This window comes from Vidua chalybeata, chromosome 3, assembly GCF_026979565.1.
Source record: "Vidua chalybeata isolate OUT-0048 chromosome 3, bVidCha1 merged haplotype, whole genome shotgun sequence".
Classification (NCBI taxonomy): Eukaryota; Metazoa; Chordata; class Aves; order Passeriformes; family Viduidae; genus Vidua; species Vidua chalybeata.
This window is the reverse complement of record NC_071532.1, coordinates 3769304-3790491: the sequence shown is the minus strand read 5'-3', so window position 1 is coordinate 3790491 and position 21188 is coordinate 3769304. Positions and strand designations below refer to the sequence as shown.

The 21188-nt window shown below is 45.0% G+C and overlaps 1 protein-coding gene across 3 annotated transcripts in view; it reads right to left on the bottom strand.

Moving 5' to 3' along the window:
- Positions 1–19441, bottom strand: part of CHGB (chromogranin B) — a 53257-nt gene extending 33816 nt beyond the window's left edge. The window contains exons 1-3 of one of the 3 annotated variants that reach the window (XM_053936784.1): positions 19266–19325; positions 18449–18566; positions 16523–16689 (exon numbers count right to left, since the gene is read on the bottom strand). In XM_053936784.1, the coding sequence (XP_053792759.1) occupies positions 16523–16682 (160 nt within the window). In that variant the 5' untranslated portion in view covers positions 16683–16689; positions 18449–18566; positions 19266–19325. Of the gene's footprint in view, positions 1–16522; positions 16690–18448; positions 18567–19068 lie in introns of all 3 variants that reach the window. The other 2 variants (XM_053936783.1, XM_053936782.1) reach the window with 2 other exon arrangements.
- Between the last annotated feature and the right edge of the window lie 1747 nt (positions 19442–21188).

The following is a 21188-nucleotide window of genomic DNA, read 5'->3' as shown; positions in this document are numbered from 1 at the left end:
ATCTGTCTTTGTTTTATGAAGACCATCTGCACAAATTACTTTTTCCCTCAGATCTTAGGTTTTGAGGTGAACTCTGCTCAGACAGAATGCAAGAGTCAATTATTGCCCAGTATCACACTGATACTGATGCTAGACACACATGCTATAGACTGAGTCTAATGAAAAGCCCCTAGCTGAAAACAGAATTTAATTTCCTTTAAAAAAACCCAAACACTCCCCAGTTTTGTAAAAATATTAAAAAATATTATGAAAAAAGATGAACAGATTACCGAGCACATATGAAAGGGAGAACATTTGAAAAGTTTCTTGCCAGGCAACAAGCTAATAAGTATTTTAATAAAATACTCTCTTACAGCTGATGTGCTGTTTCATTCTGCAATGTTAACCCCAGAGCAGAACATCTAGGTAACAATAATCTGAAATATTGTAAATCCACAGACTTGAAAAAGTGTTTAGCAAGAGATGCCATCATCTCCATATTAACTTTCCCAATGCTGTTTCCTAGATCACTGCTGACTAGAGCAAGGCTTCAACTCTTCCAAGCATCCATCCCCACAGCCCTTCAGCAGCCCTCATCTGCAGGGCATTTAGTGTCTGGAGCTCTGCAGAGACAGAAGAAGTGCCTTAGGATTTATTTATTCCAATTAATGCCCTGAATGAACTATATCCTCCACATCAAGTGGATGGGCCCTGAGCAGTAGGATTTCAGGAGCTATCCAGAGGGTAAGAAGCCATACAAATTGCAGCTCCTTTGGATGCACATGCTCTCCCCAAGAGAGCTTTTTGTACCAAGGTATAGCTAAGGTGTAACAGGTGATTTACTGCACTGCCTTTTCTTAGTTTTTTATCTTTAAGCACGACTTAACGTGCACCAAAGCACATTCTGGACAGGGACGTGTTTTAAAGACTGCATTGAGCTTTAGGAAATACTCACATGAATGTTAATGAGAGCAGAGATGTTCACACAAACACTCACAGAGGGAGAACAAGGATGGTTTTGGGCAAAGTTAGAGAAAAAGACAAACCAAGAGTTAAATCAGCACAGTCACTTCCGTCGCTTCATTTGTCACTACAGCAAGAGCAATCAGGGATACTGTGGTGTCCTGAAGAAAAGTAAAATCCACAGGAACACACTGGTCCCAGAAATAACCCTTTTCAAATTGGCAATCAACAGTGTTTTGCAAAAGGAAAACCCCAGACACATTACCAGATGTAACAGCTTCCAAACAGCAGTGAAGCCTGATTGTTTTCTCATGCAATAATCAAGTGAAGGAACCAGATTGCTGCAGCAAGCTAATAACTTACTGGCTGAGAAAAGCTACAGAGGTCTGTTGGAGAGGTGAGGAGAAGGGGAGGGCCCAGCTATTGCCTGGCAGGGCTTCCAAAAGCTTGGAAGGTTCAAGTAAATGCCTTCACTGAGGCTGCTAAACCAAAGAAAGCCTTCTGTCTTCCCTCAAATTTGACCACCTCACTGGTTTGGGATCACTCTTGCCTTAATACCTGCTCCAAGATCCCACAGGAACTGAGATGAACAGAAATAATGTGTTTCTTTTGATGGCTTTGCTGCAAGAGCATTTGGCTCAGTTTGATCCCTACACATTCATTTAGCACCACTTTGGAAAGGCAAATTCTGGTTGTAGTCAATAGGTGAGAGACTCCTGGCAGATCCTCTCTGAAAGATTTCCTTCTGAAATCATATTAAGAAGTGGTTAAACTGGTTTGTTTGCTTACTTGACAAGAGGATCAAGAGAGGGAAACCATCAGTTTAACCCCAAAAAGCACAGGCTTACACACTTAACACCGTTGGGCACTGGCATCTAGAAACAGCACAGTGGCTTTATTCTGTGAATGGGGGAGAAAGATTTTGGCAAACAAAGGATGTAACAAAGCAGGTTGTTAGACAGAAGTATTTAAACCAGCCACATGCACTTTTTAAAGACAAATTATTGCCTGAAAGATAACCACTAGGTTTTATATCCCTTCATTCTAACTCTTCAGCAGCTGTAGAGATAGCAGTCAATTAATCCATAATCAAAGGTTCATCTACAAATATTTCATTGCCAGGTATTATTAATAAAAGAGAAATCCTGAAGAATTTACATGAGTATTTTGTGCAGTGTGTGGGAATAGCACAGGCAAACCCAGCATTTTGTTTCCTGCATTTTGTTTTCCCATTTGCCAACAACACACGATCACCCTCTTTCACCACACAGTCTAACTCACCCTGGTAGGTTTGCAGCTCACAGTTGCTAATTATGGAGGATGATGCTTTCATTCTGAATATCACATCCAACTATCAACTCATTTTTTGCTTTAATCTTCTGCAAAAGAATGATTCTTCAAAACCAAAACAATCCCAGCTAGAGTTACATCAGAAATAAATCATTGTCTCCATTAACTGCCAGCAGGTTGTTGAAAGTGAATAAAAATGTGATTTCTTAACAATGCAAACATATTTCCCCTTATATTCCAAGATTGCTGGGCTTACGTATCCTAATATTTCCTTCCATTCAATCCAACCCAGGAACGAAACCCACTGCCACAAACTCAGTGTCTCAGCCACTGGAGCCAACTTTACTTCTGGAATGCTCTGCAGATGATTCACACACACACACAGATGCTACTGGGCAAATGCCTCATACAAAATAATAATTAGCAGCTGTAACAAACATCACAAAGCACTGGTGCAGCACAAAACGGAACTTCTCAAATTATTTTATTTTGCAACTTCTGCTGCTTTCTTTACATTTTAATTAAGACTGCATCAGGAGAAAAATTAACCTAGAAATAACCTCATTAGACATCTAGAGAAGCAGCAATGTAGAACAATGTTAAATTCAGCTGGGATTGCAGATGGTAGCTCTGTAAATCAGATTCTGCTTCAATTCAGCTCTTCAGCAGAATGTTCACCCTTTCAATAAATTGCTACTGAATGGTAAGATATCATGAAACAGATCCCACCTGTGCTGCACCATGACCAGAAGTAGAGATGATACATTTCTTTGCAATCTTAATAGACAATAACTGCTTAAATAATTGAATTCAAAATAAGTTTGTATTATGAATAGTACAGAAGGACTTGGGCTAGGCATAATAAGGATGGGTATTCCTTAGATCTGTACAAGTTACTGTATCTTTGGTTTATCTATCTGTGGGTTACTCATTACTAAAGTAAAATACAACTATAAAATGTATACATACACAAATACAACCTACACTGTGGACCCCCAAAAAAATTTTCCCCTCCTTCAATTCTGCCTTGCCTGCTTCTCTAGTCCAACAATCCCCTTCTGCTCCTGATTCTGGGCATTTTATCCAAGGATTTATTTTGAAGTAACAGTGCTTATGAGGTACAGTCTAGTGAAGGCAAGAGCTGTACTTACAACAGCATTGGTATCAGCCTTGCCACCTGCAGAACAGGAATATTCTTTTCTAAAGGGGAAAAGAAGGAGGCACCAGGCAGGATTAGATCAGTTTCTAGTCTGGAATGTCCCCTCCACTCGTGGTCTGCTCTAGGTGGCAATCTCGTGTGGGGATATGTGGGTGTGACCTGACACTTGAAATTAGACAGAAATTTTAAAAAGCCTTGAAATACCATCAGATGTATTCAATATCTCAGCAACATCTGTATCAGCAAGAACTACTGACTGAGCTTGCTCTTACTACCCAAATCACTGCATAGTCCCCTTTCTTTCTCTGCTAGCTCTTTGCCTCAACGATTTCCTGTTGCACTGAGTTTTACAATCTAATTACCTGCTGTGTAAGAAGTGACTGATTTTGACTCTACTGCCTTTCCTTTTCATCCAACAGACACAGAACCAACATTCTGATTCCTCCTGAGATCGTTACTGGTTTAAATTTAATTTTGAAAATAGAAAAAAGAAAATGTTTGCATCATTGAGACAGAAGCACACATATAAAACCAGACCACTATGAGAGTACCAAAGCCTCCATTCATCTAGAAGACATTACAGTATACTCGTCTGTTTTCCCATGCTCAGTCTTTCTGGTTGATTTTGTCTCCTATTTGCAGATTAAGAAACCAAAAAACCCAACAAACTAACTAACTAAAAAACAACAACAACCACAAAAAACACACACACAAACCCCCAAAACTCTTCTTGTCAGGCACTGCAGCCTGCACAAAGCTGGGACCTCCTTTATACTGGCATGCATCATTTCATTATTAGAGCTGTATAAAACAGTGTAGGCACTTCTGGAAGGTAGGAATGCAAAGGGTTTACCTTCTTCACAAACCCAAATAACTCCTGGAGTAAGATAACCTCTCTGACAGGCAGTGCTACATTTATAAAACACAGTGAATTTGCAAAACTCAAGCTCTCCTTTGCTTCCACCTCTACCCAGAGTGAACTCAAACACAGCATAGCCAGAAATCCCTGGGCAGGCTGAAAAGAACAGCAAGCAGCCCACAGCACAAAATATTGTCATTTGCTTGCCAGTGCTTATTGCAGCAATAAATAACCAGCTGCCTGCCACCCTTCACAGAGAAACCCTCAGCATGGAGGCTTGCTGGAAAGGCAGCAGCACTGCTCATCCTGACAGCACTCCATCTGTCTGGGAGGAGATTTCAGAGGCAGAGAGATGTCCATGCATATGAAGCCCAGCTACTACGGAGTCTACAGCACACAACAAAAAGAAGGGAGGGCAGTGGGGTGGGGGATTGTCAAACTTATGAAATGAAGGAAGAAATCAGATGCAGGAGGGCTCCAGGACAAACCTTCATGTACTGCAACCCACACTGACGCTGAATCACTGGGATGTGTTGTTTTGTTTCAAAAAATATTGTGGATGATGATGTGTGCTGTATTTTATACTTGCAGTCTGCTGCTAAGGGGCTATGACTCACTATTTTTTATGCTGCAGCCTCATCAGTTGCACACCAGTGAGCTCAGCGAAGTAAACCAGAGAAAGAGAGAAGAAAAATGAGGCCTGAATTAAGACAGAGATCTAATTTAAATTCAGTGCCAGATGCCCCACAGGTAAGTGGTGATAGCAGTCTGAGCTGTGAGGCTTTAGGAACACTTCAACTGGGCTCAATCCATGTGGTGTGGCACAAGCCAGATGTTACAGAGGGGAAGCCAGGAAACATTGAGAGCAGTATGTGAATGTAAAGGCAGGGACCAAATAGCTGCACACAAATCCAGGGCAAATGGACCACAGTGACCCCCACAATCCTGGCATTAATCCAAGCCACGTCACTGCAGAGAGAAAGGCCCTGCAGCCAGAAGAGGGAAATGGCAGGCAGTGCTGCTAAGTCCTCACCACAGCTATGGAGCATCCCCTGCAGCACTCCAGGCACTGCATCCACCCTGAGCTCTACTCAGCACATGGAACACAGGCATCCTGCCCACAGCCTCCTGCTCAGCTCACTCAAACCTGCCATGGCAAAACTGGGTAGGAACAATCTGCATCCTTTCACAGCAGCAAGTCTGCCCTCTACACTAAGCAGCATCCTGGGAGCACAGCCTCTCATTTGAACAGCACCAGTATAACTTTTTTGTTCTCCTCCCTGCCACTAGGCACAGAGGATCCCCTGAAATGTGTTTTTCTGTTACTAGTTCACAGCAGCTCCTAAAGAAGCTTCGAATTCAGGGAATAAATTCAGAAGCAATAAGAGACCACAGCAATCAGGGCAGACATACCTTGTTTTCTGTTGCTGCATTTTAACAACTGCCAGTGCAGGGCCTTTTGGATCCAATGAACTCCAGATGATTTTTCTACTACACAGTCACAGACTACATCTGAAAAAACATCTGAATAACTGAGAGCTAAATGTAAGGAAAGCTTCCCAGTGAAAATGAAAAACTCAGACCATTCATATGTGATCACAAAACAAAATTAGTTGTTTTGTGTACCAGGACAGGTGAATCTGATAAATTACAAGACAAAACCCCTACGTTTAGAATCAGACCAGGAAAAAAAAAAAAAAGTAGAAACTTACTAATAGAGTAAAGAAAACAAGAGGTTTTAAAGAGCCTTGAGGAGTGACATTTCTTATTTATGTGTGTATAAGCAGATCACATCACTCTCTAAACCACAACCACCACTGACAGGAGGTGAGATGTCCCAGGGCATGTGAAGAAATGTGTGAAGCTCAGAGTTTGCTGGAAGCTCTGTACCATCATTTACCTGGGCTCTCTGCCCCGAGCACAGCTGCAGTTCAGGCCAATGCAACCCTTCTCCTTTTCCCCAAGTACTGATGCTAACGTGGCTGTCCCCACAGCACTGTGTACCAAAGAAATATCCCAGAGGGCTGGCACAGCCTGGCCTCAACGTGGCATTCCAAGTCAATTTGCCCTTTTCTTCTGCCCTAGCCTGACATCCCCCACTATTCAAATTGCCATTTTTAAGGCACTTTCACAGATCTTTACCACCACAGCTAAGTGATAGAGCTGAGGCACCAAGGCAGGTTCTGCAGACAGCAAGGAAGGGCAATGCAGGTTTTACACAACCGTGTTGGCACAGGCACTCCATGATTTGCCACTTGCTGGCTGCTCAACACAGACACCCAATGATCTTGGGTCATTCTTGCATCACCTGCACTACAACAAAGCCATAACACCAAGCTGCAAAGAGCAACTCTATGATACAAGAAAGGAGCCAACATCTTGGAAGCCCCACAGAAAATTTAACATTGATAGAAACATGCCATGAACATGTGTCCAGGTAACAGGAACAGCCACAGCCCTCTGCAGCATTCCACACTTATTTCAATTAGTAAGGATTCATGGCATGTACTTTCCTTTCTCCCTAGGAAAAAACAAAGCATTCTGTTGGAGGTGTTTCAGCTGTACAGAAGTTCTTGCCCTCCAAAGTAAACAGAACAATTCATGCACACATGAGAATGTTTCACAACTGCTATTATTGCATTATTGGAGCACTTTGTTTGAAAAATGACTACCCTGGCTTACAGGCCTCAGGATTTGCTTTGTAGCTTCTCTTCTGCAGCTGTTAAGGAAAATTGGGAGTTTCAATGAAATTGTTTCCTACAAAAGATGCTTCTCTTTCTAAAAGCAGAAGGAAAAGTGGGACAAGTCTAACTGGACACTCTACAGGAGGATCTGCAGGAGCCATAGTCCAACCCCTTTGTGTTCCCTCTGTGGACACAAATTCTCATTCCCTTGAGTTCCCTCTCATTCTCCTCTGTAGTCTTTGTCCATTGTGTAACTCTCCTGTCTCCTGTAACCATGCAAACTTCTTGCATGGTTTTAAAGCTAAAAACACATCCTAAAGGTTTTTTTAGGGTATTTTTTTGTTGTTGTTTGGGGGTTTTATTTTTGGTTGGCTTTTTTTTTTTTTTTTTTTTTTTTTTTTTTTTTTTTTTTTGTTTGGTTTGGTTTTGGGGGTTGTTTGTTTGTTTGGGTTTTTTGTTTGGTTTTTTTTTAAAGGAAACTACCCTTTTTCTCCACAGTAGTAAAGTGAACTTCTTTGCCTCTCAACATTTCAAACACTGAGCAATGCCTGTTCATAGATACACTGAAATCTGGTTCATATTATCCTTGTTTAGACACAAGTGCACACAAATTCACCACTACAGCAGGAAAGCAGGGGACGTTCTCCCAGCACTCTGCACACTGCTTGGTGAAATACTTTATGGACACCTGGACCCAACACAACACAAATACACTTATCAATAGTCACTTCCCAGTGGTAAGAAGCATCTGTGGAAGGTTATCCTGGAATTCAGCATATAAAACCATCACTTGCCTGAAAAAGAGGAAATGTATTGAAGTTAACATGGCAACCCAAGGTGATGGGTGAAGAGCTCACACACACATGCAGAATATTCTCTGCATCAATGGAGATGTCATTGCTATCCATCTTCCCATACCCTTCCAGCCCCACAGTTACATCAGGGATTGTTCCACAGCTCCTGAGCTTCAAAATAATGACAGAGTTAACCAAAACTTAGTGATTAAACAACATAACCCCTTCTGCACAGCAGTTGTGATCTCTCCCTCAACCTTAATTTCCTCTTTCCCTTTGCTGAATCCTGCATTTTCATTCAATCCTTTCTATTGGCACTTCAGCACCTTTGCAGAGCCACAATAATGCTAAAGGGAGCTGAGCTGGGCAGTGAAGCAGATGAGGATCTGTATAAGATCAGCTTGTGCTTCCAAATCTGATTGTGAGAAGGAAATGGCTCAAGGCCAGCACCTGAGCGAGAAGCAGGTGGTAAAAGCAGTCCCTGGGCAAGATTGCACAGATGAGTCTAAACAAGGCATTTATCTGTTACAGAAAATAATGGAACTTGAAAGAATTTCCACTACATCTTTGCACTAAAATAACTGTCCCATGGAAATAAGAATCTCTGATCTGCCTGTCTGTAATAAGCCAGACCCCCTGGCTTGCAGCCATCCCCAGAAAAATGGAAGGGCACCAAGCCCAGTGTGTGAAACTGCAGTCACAGCCATGAGTGCATTCTGGAGTCATGCTCTTGAGGGACTAAAAAGGAATGCTATCCATTTGCTGAGCTGCTGTCCTATGCCATGGCTCCCTGCTGGCCACCCAATGCCACACAGACCTGTTAACACAGTCTTTCCTTGAAAATTCTGGGGCCCAACTAGCGACAATTAACAGGCAAATATGTTTCAGATGGGAGCTCAGTGTAGTGCAGACAGCCATCCTGAGTGAACCTTTGGTTTTGTTCCAGATTGCAAGGCAAGATGTATTCAATTGCCATCTGTTAGAGGTGTGGCAGTTATCTTCTCTTAATTGGGCAGTTTTCCTTATCTCTTCCACAACCAATCCTCTCTCAGGGGAGACATCTGCTGATAAAGGGCTACTGAATGTCACTGCATGACTGATAAGAACGATAATATCCCATTGTGAGATGCTCTGCCCAGAGGGAGGAGCCAAGCATCCTACCTGGATATAATCTTGAGTTTCTGGAACATCAGCACAGCTTTTCCTGCACTGGATTTCCCAGAGGAACAGCTGCCTCTTCCACTGCAGGAAGGCTACACCCTTTCCTACAGGATCCCTGCTCCAACAGAACCACAGCTGACACTCCAGGAGGACTGCAGCCACAATTCCAATTGCACTGCTGCCAACACCCTGCCCAACAGGGTGTCAGGTTGTATTCTGACTCTGTCAGTGTTGTTTTGGTTCACTTCATTGTTTATTTTATCTTTTTATTTTATTTCCTAATAAAGAACTGTTATTCCTGCTCCCATATTTTTTTCCTGAGAGCCCCCCTTAATTTCAAATTTATAACAATTCGGGGGGGGGGGTGTCTTTTTTTTTTTTTTTTCTATTTCAGGGTAGGCTCCTGCCTTCCTTAGCAGACACCTGTCTTTCCAAATCAAGTCAGTTTTACAGGGTGACTATTCAGTAACCACTCTGCAGCCTCAGCTGAGTACCAACATCCAGCTGCTCCAGGATAAGACTCCCTTTCACTGATGACTTCCAGGGGCAAGGAACAGAGATCATTGCTTTGAAAAGCCTGAGTGGGACTGCAAAAGCAGCTTCAAGCACAGGAGAAACTTTGCACTACATGTGTGATAAACAAAATTTTTACAGGATGGGGAAGCCCAGGGAAGCAGCCATTAAGTAGGAACCCAAGCAAGGAGCAGCTTTTCAGCCACATCTGCACTGTATTTTGCAGCTTCACAGAGCAAGTAGCATGTGGCTTCCCAAAGACACCCCATCCCAGCCTGACATCAGTCTGTGTTTGGTCAGGAAGAAGTCCTGAGGCCTTCTTTTACTAGCTTAGAAATTGCTCTTTTTTCCCAATAATGTTTAATGGCATTGTAGTGGTTGCAAATGATGGCTGAATTTGTTTATTATTCCCCTGTAAAGCCCTCATTTAAACAGCTTCTGATCCCAATTATAATTTTCCATCTCAAAGGACTCCACATCTGCACTTCAGAGGATGAAAAGTGATTAATAAAGAATTTAACAAACTCTTGTCCATTCTTGCCCACTGAACAAATTCTTGACATTTATTTAGAGGATTTAATTCCTTCTCATTTAAATGACTAATGCTCACAGGTAAGATAAAACAACATTTGCACAAACATGTGCAAAGCTGCCTCACAGCTGCCTTAGGAACAACTGCCATAATGACATTACTGCAGTCTGAATTGGATTAGGTCAAAGCAAAGGACAAACATTGATGGCTGTGATGAGAGAACTAAAAGTTCTCTCAGGCTGGAATGACAATTTAGATAAAGGTAAGGAAGAAATGGCCCACTGGGACTCTGACACCTTGGCAGAACAAGGTGGTATTAAAAGCTCCCAGTGCCACCAGAGGGCAGACAGAGCTCTACACATCTGACAGGTCCCACTGTCTGGCACTGATGGTGTGACCCTGGCTGGATGCCCCAAAGCCACACTCCCCTCCACACCTGGACTGGGATGAAGAAACACAGCAAAAGGTTCATGAGTTGAAATAGGGACAGGGAGAGATCACTCACTGCATACCATCATGGTAGATTCAGCTTGGGGAAATTAGATTAATTTATTACCAACCAAAATCAGAGCAGGGTAATAAGAAGCAAAACAAATTCTCCTTCCCAAGAGACAAACTCCCAAGCTCCCCTTCATGCAGAGAAGGATTAATGCAGAATCCAATCAGACAACTTCAGTGCAATAGTACAACTCCTTGACTCTTACTCAAGCGTTTTCTCTGTAGTTGATTTCTAATTATTAATGGTTTAATACAAACTGTTCACTTTCATAGAACACAGAGGTACTCTGAAGCACTAAAGTCTAAAAGGGAAGGGACAGGTCTCAGTTTTTTCCCTGATGTATGCATAGTGCTCTAATTCTCCTCAAAAAGGACCAGTTTTCTTCCTCAGACTGTGAAGAATAAAACATTGCCTTTTTCTGGTCTAGGATTTACTTTTGCCTGGATGCTTTATGTAGCACATCCCTGAAAAATTAATTTACACAAGATCTAAGACCTACAGTGACCCAGTGGTGCCCAGTGCTTTTTTTTGTGTGCTGTGCAGTTTCCTTGTATTCCTTTTATGTCAGCTGGCATAAATTCCACCTGCCTTTTCATCCAGTACTCAACACAACTGGGTCACAAAGAGATGCTTGGAGGGTTCATGATGCCAAACTCACCAGAGCCATGGAAACACCCACTGAAGAGCCAGCCATAACTTCAGTGGAGCTGCACGACTTCAAGCCCACTGCCCCACACCCTCTATACAAAACTAACATCATTGAAACATCGTGCCTTTCTTTTTCCTCTTGATAAGACTCGAGTCTAAGAAAAATCTAGCATTTTGGTCATACTTGAGAGTGCTCTTGATTAAAACACATCATTTAAAAAACTCTCTTAAGTTTTAAGCCTGCCAGGCTGGTGAAATCAGAAATGGGTAACATTGAGCACTAGAGGGCAGCAGGAAACAAACCAAAACGGGTAAAATCCACCGATTCCCAAAACAGGGACTATGTTCTCCATCACGGCCAAGGCAAGCACTGTGCTTAAACAATTTCTTAAACTGACACACTGGTTAAAAAAAAAAAAATCTGTTGTTCTGTGGTTAATAATAATTAGCTCTGTTGTTTGGGACCACAGCTCAAACTGAAGTGGGTTTGCATGTTAACTTCCTGCAGTTGAAGACTTCACATCACAAAGCACCTTTGAACAGCACCCCTCCCTTCCCCTTCCAAGCAAACCAAATACTAAAATATTCTCAGTGTGATCTGTATCTCTGAGGCAAAGGAGACTATCAGAAGTTTCTGTATCTGACCTGGAGTGCACTTATGAGCCCTTTCTAGCTCAGCTTTGGCTCAGTCTGAAAGTGACTTAAAACATCACACACGTTTTGGATTTATGAAGTTACACAGACCTCTTGAAGAGACTATATATAAAAGTCTTTAGCCAGACAAAAAAGCCATTTTGGAAATTTGGCAACTTTTGGCAGCAGTGGCAGCTCAGACAGCCAAGCTGTAATTTCTACACTAAGTATTGAGCACTGAGTTCTGGGCTGAATTGAACCTCCCAGCACCCACCAAGGGCCTGCCCCAAAAGGTTGCTGCTGACTCCTTTCATTTTCAGCCTCTACATCAACACTTGTGAACAACTCCCAGGCAGGAAAAGCAGAAGCCATGCTAGACCTCTTCAGTAAACACAAACCCACTTCTGCAAAACAGATTAAGTAACATCTGACGGGCCAGAGGACAGGGCAGAGAGGAGAGAGCATTTAAGGACAAGTCAGAACACATGCACCAACATCAGCACCACTCCTCAGCTGCTAATAAAAGACACAGCAACCCACCACTAAACTGGGCTTGTAAATTCACTGGGAATAGGTAGCATTTTTTTTTCCAGAGGAATCCCAGTTGCCTGTAAAACTGACAGCTGTGTTGACAGGCTGAAGATCCCTGCTTTGTTTTAATGTAGTTGCTTGGTTGCCTGAAAACTAAGGAAGCAACTGGAACAGTACAAAAAACCACACCTTTTGAGCTGGGCAAACTTGTGACCAGGTTGACTTGAGTGGCAGTGCCATGGCCCAGGCTCACTGATGTGCCTGAAGCCAGAGTCTCCAGTGAAATGGTCTGTCCCATTTCCCCCAGGCTCTCACAACTTGCTCCAAATGGGCTGGTTTTGAACAAAGCCTACAATGCCCCACAACTGATCAGATAGAACCTACAGCCTGGCTCCCCACAAGGCAGAAGAGATTCATAGCCCAACACCACATTTTTCAGAAACCACCATCCTGGAAAGGCTGGAACCCCTGTGAAAGCCAGGACACATGGCAGAGCACTGGATCTTGGCTGCACCTGTGCTGCTGCCAGGAAGAGGAGCTGTCCCCACTTCATCCCCACAAATATTCACATGGCTGCCCAGAAAGCTGGGCCAGTTCCCTGAGCTGACTTCCCACTGTGTACCAACACTAAGGATCAACCAGGAATAGTAAGCACAGCCAGGAACAGCCTGGGACTCTCCTTGCACTACAGAGGTCAGGGAAGCCCATTGAAAATAATTAAAGGTAAGCCTGGGCTCAAACTTGAAACAAACTGCAGGAACAAAAAGCAGTGCTTTTGGAGAGGCAATTAAAGGTTGAACACCTCTAACCTCCCAAGCTGGCTTTAATTAATTTTGCTTTTTTAAAAAAAGCCAGCCAGCTCTTAGATATGTGCAGGTCTCTTCAAGCCCACAGGAAACTCTGTCATCCTCTTTCTCCTAACATCACCCTTCTTTTATTTTCTCTGCTTCTGTGACACACCATTTTCTTCCACTGGGTGACCCTGTCCACCCATCCACTTTAGAATACAGCTTTTCCACTGCTTTTCATTTGAGAGAAAAAGCAATGAAGGCAGAGGCTACAGGACAAACAGGGAGACCTATGTGCCCAAGATCACAAGCCCTAGGAAGGGCCATGAAAGGAGATGGGAATGAGCATTGCCCACGCTTCAGACAGGCAGTCTCCCAGGTATGATTCCACAGCTGAACTCTCAAATGCTGCTTACAAATTTAGCAGAATTTCTCCAGGGCTGCACTGGCAAATCCAGTTCTGCCTGAGCACAAAGCATGGGCAGAGCTCATAACCCTGTGCTCTACCAATTTGTAGAGCACATCTGTTGATTATTCTCTAACACTTCCTTAGGTTGCAATTTTTCCAGGTAAATAGTATTTTTCCACTGTCCCTGGTACTCTCTGGTTCAGTGCCCTGATTTAAGGCTTTCCCACACATAGACCTGAGTGCTGCCTGCCATGTAAGAACTTTTGCTGGCAGCTTTTCTTAATCCAGAAGAAGTGGTAAGGTCTTCCTGGTGTATTGAGCAACTGAGTGATGCAGATTAAAAAATGATAAACAATTAAATTTTTAAAAAATTATCTTCCAGTATGGAATTAAAAAAGATAAAGAATACTGAATTGTTTACTGATGCCATTTAATTTTCTATCACCAACTTAGACACTTGAACTCACTATGACAATAACCTAAAGGTATGAATGCCTGTTGCAAGAGCAGAACCCTCACTTCCACACCAATCATAAAACCACTCATTTATAAACCATTGAAAAGATTTAGTAATATTCCTCCAGGACTACTGTTTTCTTGCCTGGGGATATCTGCTTTCTGAAAGCCCTGTATTCATGGCTAATGAGTACTACCTTCTGCTATTACAAGTGATGGAGCCTCTCTAGACTAATAAAACCTGTTGCTGGTGCCCCAGGCAGTAGGAATGCCCCATGACCACTTCCACCTCCTGAGGCAGGGATAGTGTGGTAGTTCAGTCAGTCTCAGTCCAGTTCATGTGGCAGATGGCAGAAAACACATGCTGTCCTGTCAGTCTGTTTCATTCCTAAGGAAGCTGCCACATTCCCAGAGACCGATGGGCCTTTTGGAAATGCTTTTGAATCACTAAGGAAGATCCTCCTCCATCCTGCCCAAGTCCCTGTCTGTTGGTCATACTGGGGGGGTGCAACCCACAGCCACTCCCACTCTTCTCACTTACACGGTGCCACAGCAGCAGTTCTCAACACCTCCTGACAAAACAAACAAGCAAAGCAATTTTCTTTCCCAGGATACACTTGACAGAACCTGCTTTTCCAACAATATCTGACATGGGCAGACTGTTTCTAAAACCATCTTCCTGTCTCTTCTGCCACAGTGACCAAACTCAATGGGTTGGAATGTTGAAGTTGCATCCAAAGAGAGAGTTTAAGTGTGTATGTATATTGGTTTGATGCTGTTGTGAGGAGAAAAGAACCAAGATGGTCAGAGCTTGAACTGGTTATCCTGTGACACTTGGATTATTTCACTCCAGGAGCACAAGGAGCACGCCACAGTTATTGCTAAGTGGTTTCAGCTGTGAGCAGTCTCTACAACAAGCAATGAAGGGGAGGGTTCATGGGCCTCACCTGCCCTCCTCAGCACACCTGGAATCCCCACTGGCACCAGGGGGTGTTAGGGACAGCCAGGAGACAGGATGTGGCCTCTCAGCATACCTTGGTGCTGAGCTTCAGCTGCCTACTCCACACAGGCACCACAAACACTTCCCCAGCACTGCCATTCCTGCACGTGTCCTCCCCACTAAGCCTCAGACATTCCTGGGACTGCCCAGTGGCCATGCAGTTGTTCCATGTGTCCCTTTCAACACAGCAATCCAGGCCAGTTGCCCTGAGCCACACTAAATGGTGTTTGAGCAACACATCCCAGGAGCTGCCTCACAGCTCCCAGGATTGCTTCATACCTTCCACACAGGGCTTGTGAAACCTGAGCAGACAAATGCTTTCCAGCCTGTCTCACTACCAGGGCAGCCTCTCCATCCTCCTCTCCCATGACAGTGGAAAAGGCTGGCTCAGGACATTCCTTGCAGTGCTGGTCACTACTCTTACACACAAAAATAAAGCAAAACCTCAAAGCAGACATGCTATTGCTCTAGTGCAACGTGGATCATGGAATGTGATATGTGTTGTGCTTTAAAGCAGAGGTTAACAGCAGAAGATTCCCACCATTATTAACATAAGACATGTGAATTCCTGGTCTGTGTGAAAAACCAAAGCAAGGCTTGGTCTCTACTGCTGGCAGATTCCATTACAGTTCTGGATGTCCCACAGCTAGAGCTAAAGGCAACTGCACAGGAAATCAGTCAACATCAGCTGAGTGAGATCAGTTGGTAGATCCCACTGCTTACCTGTCTAGCACAAAACAGTGACATTCCCACTGAAAGAAACTCACCTGTTGAATTTCAAGCTAATTTCTTGGAAGCAGGCCACAGAAAAGCACTTTAGAGTAAGAAGAGGAGCCAAACCATACTTTTACACTACTTAATATTCTAAAGCAACAAGAAATGTTGTCAGTGATGTTTTACCCACTCAGGTGTCATGACAAATCCTCTCCACACATTATTTGTTGTCCAGAACTTATTTCCCCCCCAATATTAAATATAATCACTAGAACCCTCATTCCAGCCAGCATGAATATATGGCAAGAAGTGCCACTGGGCCAGCGCATTTTGATCTCACATTTCTTGCCAGCTGTCCCTTATCTTCTCAGATGAACAATTTATACCATTACTTCTAATAATCTGGAGCAGTGGCTGACCTAAAATGATACTTCTGCAGAAGCCAGGTTCTCCTTCAAGTGAGGAGTCCTCACCACACTAACGTCATTAGCACAAGCAAAGACTCAGTTGTTATTATTATTATTATTAAGTTAATGGTGTAACGAGGCCACATCCTAAGCTCATGATGAGCACATGAAAAACACAGGGAAAAGTTTAAAAACTCTTCCTACTGACTATGGTAATTTGTGACAGTCTGAGGGACATATTAGTTGTCCTTCTGAGAACACATTAAACATGAAGAGTATTGCAGAACATTAGCAGCTGACAGCATCCTCTGAGCTCTTCTCCTGTGTCCCATCAACCCACAGCTCCCACTGTATGTGTCCAGCTGGAGCAGACTGCAGTTCTGGTAAAACTGGGGTTTATGACAGGCAGCATCAGACTGCAGTGACTCAGTCAAGCAACACACTGCCTACACAGATGAAGCACTGGCTAAAGAAAGAGCATGTGGAGAAGCAGAAGCTGTTACCTGTGGGTGGGGAGGGAAAAACATCCCCAGAAGGATAAAGCTCCTGGCTGTTTTCAGAGCTGTGTGGAGGCAGAAAGTGCTCTGCTAGGTCACAAACAGAGGGGAGGTCCAATATGCTGCTCTCTGAGGTGTGACTCGATGATGTCTCCTTTTCTTCCATGGTCCCACTGCAGACAGAAATGAGATTCAGCTGGGTTTTTGGAGCATGAAAATCTAAGCAGAAGTCAGCACAAATAATCTGGCATTTTTGTACTGCTTTAAGAGATGACAGGAGCTGCTTTAGTATAATCATACTTCAATTAAGAAAATAAAAACTAATTTAAAGGTGTAAAGAAGGAACAACAGCATGCCCCATAGGTAAAGCCCTCAGCCTTAAGAAGGATAACTAGGAGACCACAATAAATCTGGCTTTCCTAGAGACTTCCCAGAAGTACAGCCTCGGGCCCCAACACTAGGAAGCCATGGAGCATATTCCCTTCAGGGTGTCCTCTGTGTGCCATTTAAAAGGAAACACTTCCCACAGGGTCCCTTTCCACTGATGCTGCTACAAGTCTTAGGTTAAACCCATCCCTCCTGGCTTATGTTCACTAGCAGAAAGAAAAAGCATTTTAAAACTTGGTAGCCTCAATCCCACAGGGATGGCAAAGACTTCCTGGCATGGAGACACCAGAGGAGCTGTGTTAAATAATCGGTGCTCAACACTTTGGAAAGCTTTGGTTGAAGCATCCCCTCATCCCAACACCTTTTTATCAAGCTTCCTCAACCAGTCCACCACCACAGAGGGAAGAACACACAGCAAGACAGGGCTGGTGCCACCCTGCTCCACACCAAGGGTTACAGTGAATGGGCAACTCCTTTGGAGAGGATGGATCTGAAGCGTTCCAGTCCAGCAGCTCCAAGTGCCTGGGGCAGAAGAGCAGTGCAATAAGTAAAACTTGCTGGAGTAAGAGTGACAAGACAGAGGATCCAGATCTGGTGGTCAGGCAATGGCCTGTGGCCCTGCAGGCTCACATTTATCTTCTTTTCTTTAAAATGAAGACAACAAATTCTTGTTTTGGGGGTATTATCAGTAAGGAATGTGACAGCCACAGTGGGCAAGGAAATCTCCAGAATGCATTAGTACTGAAAAATAAATACCCCCAGGCAGATTTTTTTAAAAATAGCAAAATTCCTTAGGTGCTTCTGTGTTGAGTAAACTTTTATTTAAGATTCATCTCTGACCTTTGCAAAATGCTGGCCAACTCACTAATGAAGAGAGGGGAGATGATGGCTGCAATACCAGAGAAGAGCAGCTGCCTTGCCTTGGAGGGAAAAGGTCTGTGCACTCACAGAAAGATTCCAGGAAAAAAGGCAGTGGAAGGTTAAAAACAAAACAAAGTGCACAATCAGCTTCCCCCAACAGAAGGAAACTTCTCCTCTATGCTCTTCATGCACCAAAATATAAATGATCTGTGCATAATGAACACAGAGAAGGAAAAACTTTCCTCAAATATTGTAGTAGAATTGTATTTAGAGAACTAAACTACCTATACACTTCACTGGTCTGGAAAAACCCCAAAAACACACAGCACAAGCCAAATGAATTCTATCCCTCCAAGGGCAAATGGCAAATTACAGCAATAGGAGCTGCTGGTGTGATACCACAGCAGCTTAAGGCTGTCACTGATGGGAGCTGCAGCAGCCCTGGATGTCTCTGCCTGTGCCACTCCCCTTCCCCACGACTACCAGCATGTGCAACCAGGTTTTGATCAGGCTCAGATAAAACAAAGCAGTGTTAAAAAATAATAGTTTTCCTGTGGATTAGCTCCCTTTAGTTCTACCCCCAAAGCTGGTGGTGAGACCACAACTCATGGTGCTTGTGAGAAAAGGCTCAGCCCTGGGCCTTCAGACAAATGAAGGAGCTTCACTATTTCCTCTGTGCCATACCTGGTAAGAGAGAGACTGATGTGCAAACAGTCCCTCTGGACAAAGTCCAGAAGCAAACAGTCTGTTGCTGCTTCAGGATTCCCTTATTCTTCCTTCATGGTTTGTCAGCCCCAGACTGCTGGAATGAAACAAACAGGTCAGTCAGATGCTTTGGGCCAGCTGACCTGGCAGATGGACAGGGTGACCTTTCCAAGTGCACATGCTAGCCAATGCCAGCAGCCAGGCATCACATGTGCCACTGTTTGTTGGGCCTGGTGCAGAGGAAAAGTTTCTTCTAGGAATCAGAAAGAGCACATCTAGTTATGCCCTTGAACCTCTTGACAGCAGTGGCTGGTACATCCTAGAAGTAAAGGCAAGATTTACTTTACAAGAAGCTGCAAACAGATGGGCTGTTTGTCCAAAACCCATCAAGCAGAGAAGCAAGTAATAGCTGGCAACCTTCCCTCCCTCCTGTGGAGAGCAGGTGTTTCCCCAACAGGTTTATCTAGCGGTGCTTTGATGTCAACAGCCTGTTTTGTCAAACCTCAACCAGGAAATGTATTTTAAGAGGGCCACAAAACCCACCCTGTAGAGTACAACACAGGCTCACAAAACGCAAATCCCATTTCCTTTGCCATTACCTCAATTATTTTCAGTGAGCAACCAGGACAGGCACACTTTCAGGCAGAAACTGGATGTTTTTCCGGGCCACCCTCACCCGGTGGCATTGCACAGCTGCCAGGAATGTCCCAAAGGCCGGTCCTGCACAGGCTCGCCTGGCTGGCAGCACTGCTGCAGAATGTGATGGATACGGGAGGATGTGAAGCACTGGCCTTACCAGCTGCCCTGCTCAGCAGGTGAGGGGGTTCTCTTCCTCCCGGCCTCGTTTCTTTCCCCTTTTCCTTCAGGCAACATTCACGCGTTATTTCAGAAACCACTCCCTTGGCAGCGAAGCTCAACACGAGTGGCACAGGGCACGGTGCCAGCCAGGAGAATGGCGTGGGCCAAAGCCCGAGCACCCCGCGGCCCGGCCATGGCTGCTGCGCCACCCCCCCGCCACCTTCTGAGGGGAAATGCCACCGCAGCAGCCCCAGAGCAGCCAGAGCTCGGGGGAGGAGGGAGCGGAGACTCGGGGAAAGTCAAAAGCGCGGCAGGGCTGCCCCGGGCCGGGCCGCACTCGCACAGCCGCGCCTCGGGCCCTCCACGCTGCTGCCGGGACAGCGAGGGCCCTCCCGCCCCGAGGCCGCCGAAGGGCGAGGGGAAGCGGGCAGAAGCCTCACGGCTGGCGGCAGGCGTGACCGGAGGGCCCCGAGCACGGCGTGGCAGGGCGAGAACCAGCGCTGAAAGGCAGCCGGGCAGCGGCGGCCGCGCCGCGTCCCCGAGCGCCCGGAGCGGCTGCGCAGGCCCCGGCCCGCCCCGCGGGGCTGCGGGCGGGAAGGGGGCGGGTGGAATTCAAAACGATCCCAGCCAGGTTTTCCTCGCTGCGCGTTTAGCTCGGATTTCTCTCTCCGGATTCAGAGGGGAGAGGTTTTGGCGGGGCTAGGCAGTGGCGGTATCCCGTGCCCGGCGCAGCGGATGCTGTCTCGGGCTGCCCAGCGCTTGGTCGCTGCACAGTGCCCTGCAAAGGTGCAGCCCGGCCAGGCCCTGAGCGGGGATGAGCGCGGGGCTGCAGGGTGCGCACATCATAGCGAGGGATGAGAGAAAACCAGCACGATTCCCACGCGGGACATAAGCTGCCAGCCTTCCTCCGAGGGCCTGCGGAGCTCATGGAGGAGATGCGCACCGAGGACGTCCATGTGCTCTGTGAAAAAATGCATATTTTATGATTGGCTTTTCGCAGATGTTACAATGAATATTATATGTGTGATGTTAGAAAGTTATGCTGTATTAATTCGCTTAAGTAGTGTGTTAAATGTATTTTTAACTTATAACACAATGTTAAAATAGAAACCATGCTATGTAAGATACTTTTTAACTAGCTCAAGAAAGAGATGAGATAATCAAGAAATTCTTCGCACAGAGATGGCAGTGACGGGGCCCATAAAGAGTTACTGCCTCCTTTTCAGAAAAGACAAACATTTTGCCACCTTCTCTCCGTCTTTATGGAACCACCAGGATTAAGGAGAAGAAGCTGACAAAAACCAGAAAAGTTCTTAATTTGCAAGGAATTTATGCATCATGTATGAGATGTATGAATATGCAACAGGCTATTGCTTTTAAGGTTATTGCTTTGTTCACAAGGCATGCTTGCCGTGGTTTAAGTGCCCGAGAGCATCCGGACGTCCGTAATTCTTTGCTTTTTATTGTCTTGTAATTGTCCTAACTCTACATTTGTATTAATTTAATTGTATTACTATTTTTATAACCATTTTATTATTATTAAACTTTAAAAATTTTTAAAACCAAGTGATTGGTGTTTGTCACAGCTCCCACCAGGAGTTTCAGCAGGCGGCGGAGCAGAAGCTCGGCAAACCCCGCTGAGCAGCGGGGTACAAACCCCGCTCAGTTTGGGGCATCCCATCGCTTGGGCGATCGGTGTGTGCCGCCACAGCCACACTGAGGCGTGGCGACAAGGACATTTTACCGGGCACCGACACGGACATCCTGAGTGTCTTCAGCAGGGCTGCGGGGAGTGTCGCGGGCAAGCGCTGCTCCAGCCCAGGGAACAGCGCAGCGCACAGCCAGACATGCCGGGGCGGAGGTCAAGGATCCGCCCCGTCACCGTCTGGACAGACAGCCGGGAGGAAAAGCCGGCCGACCT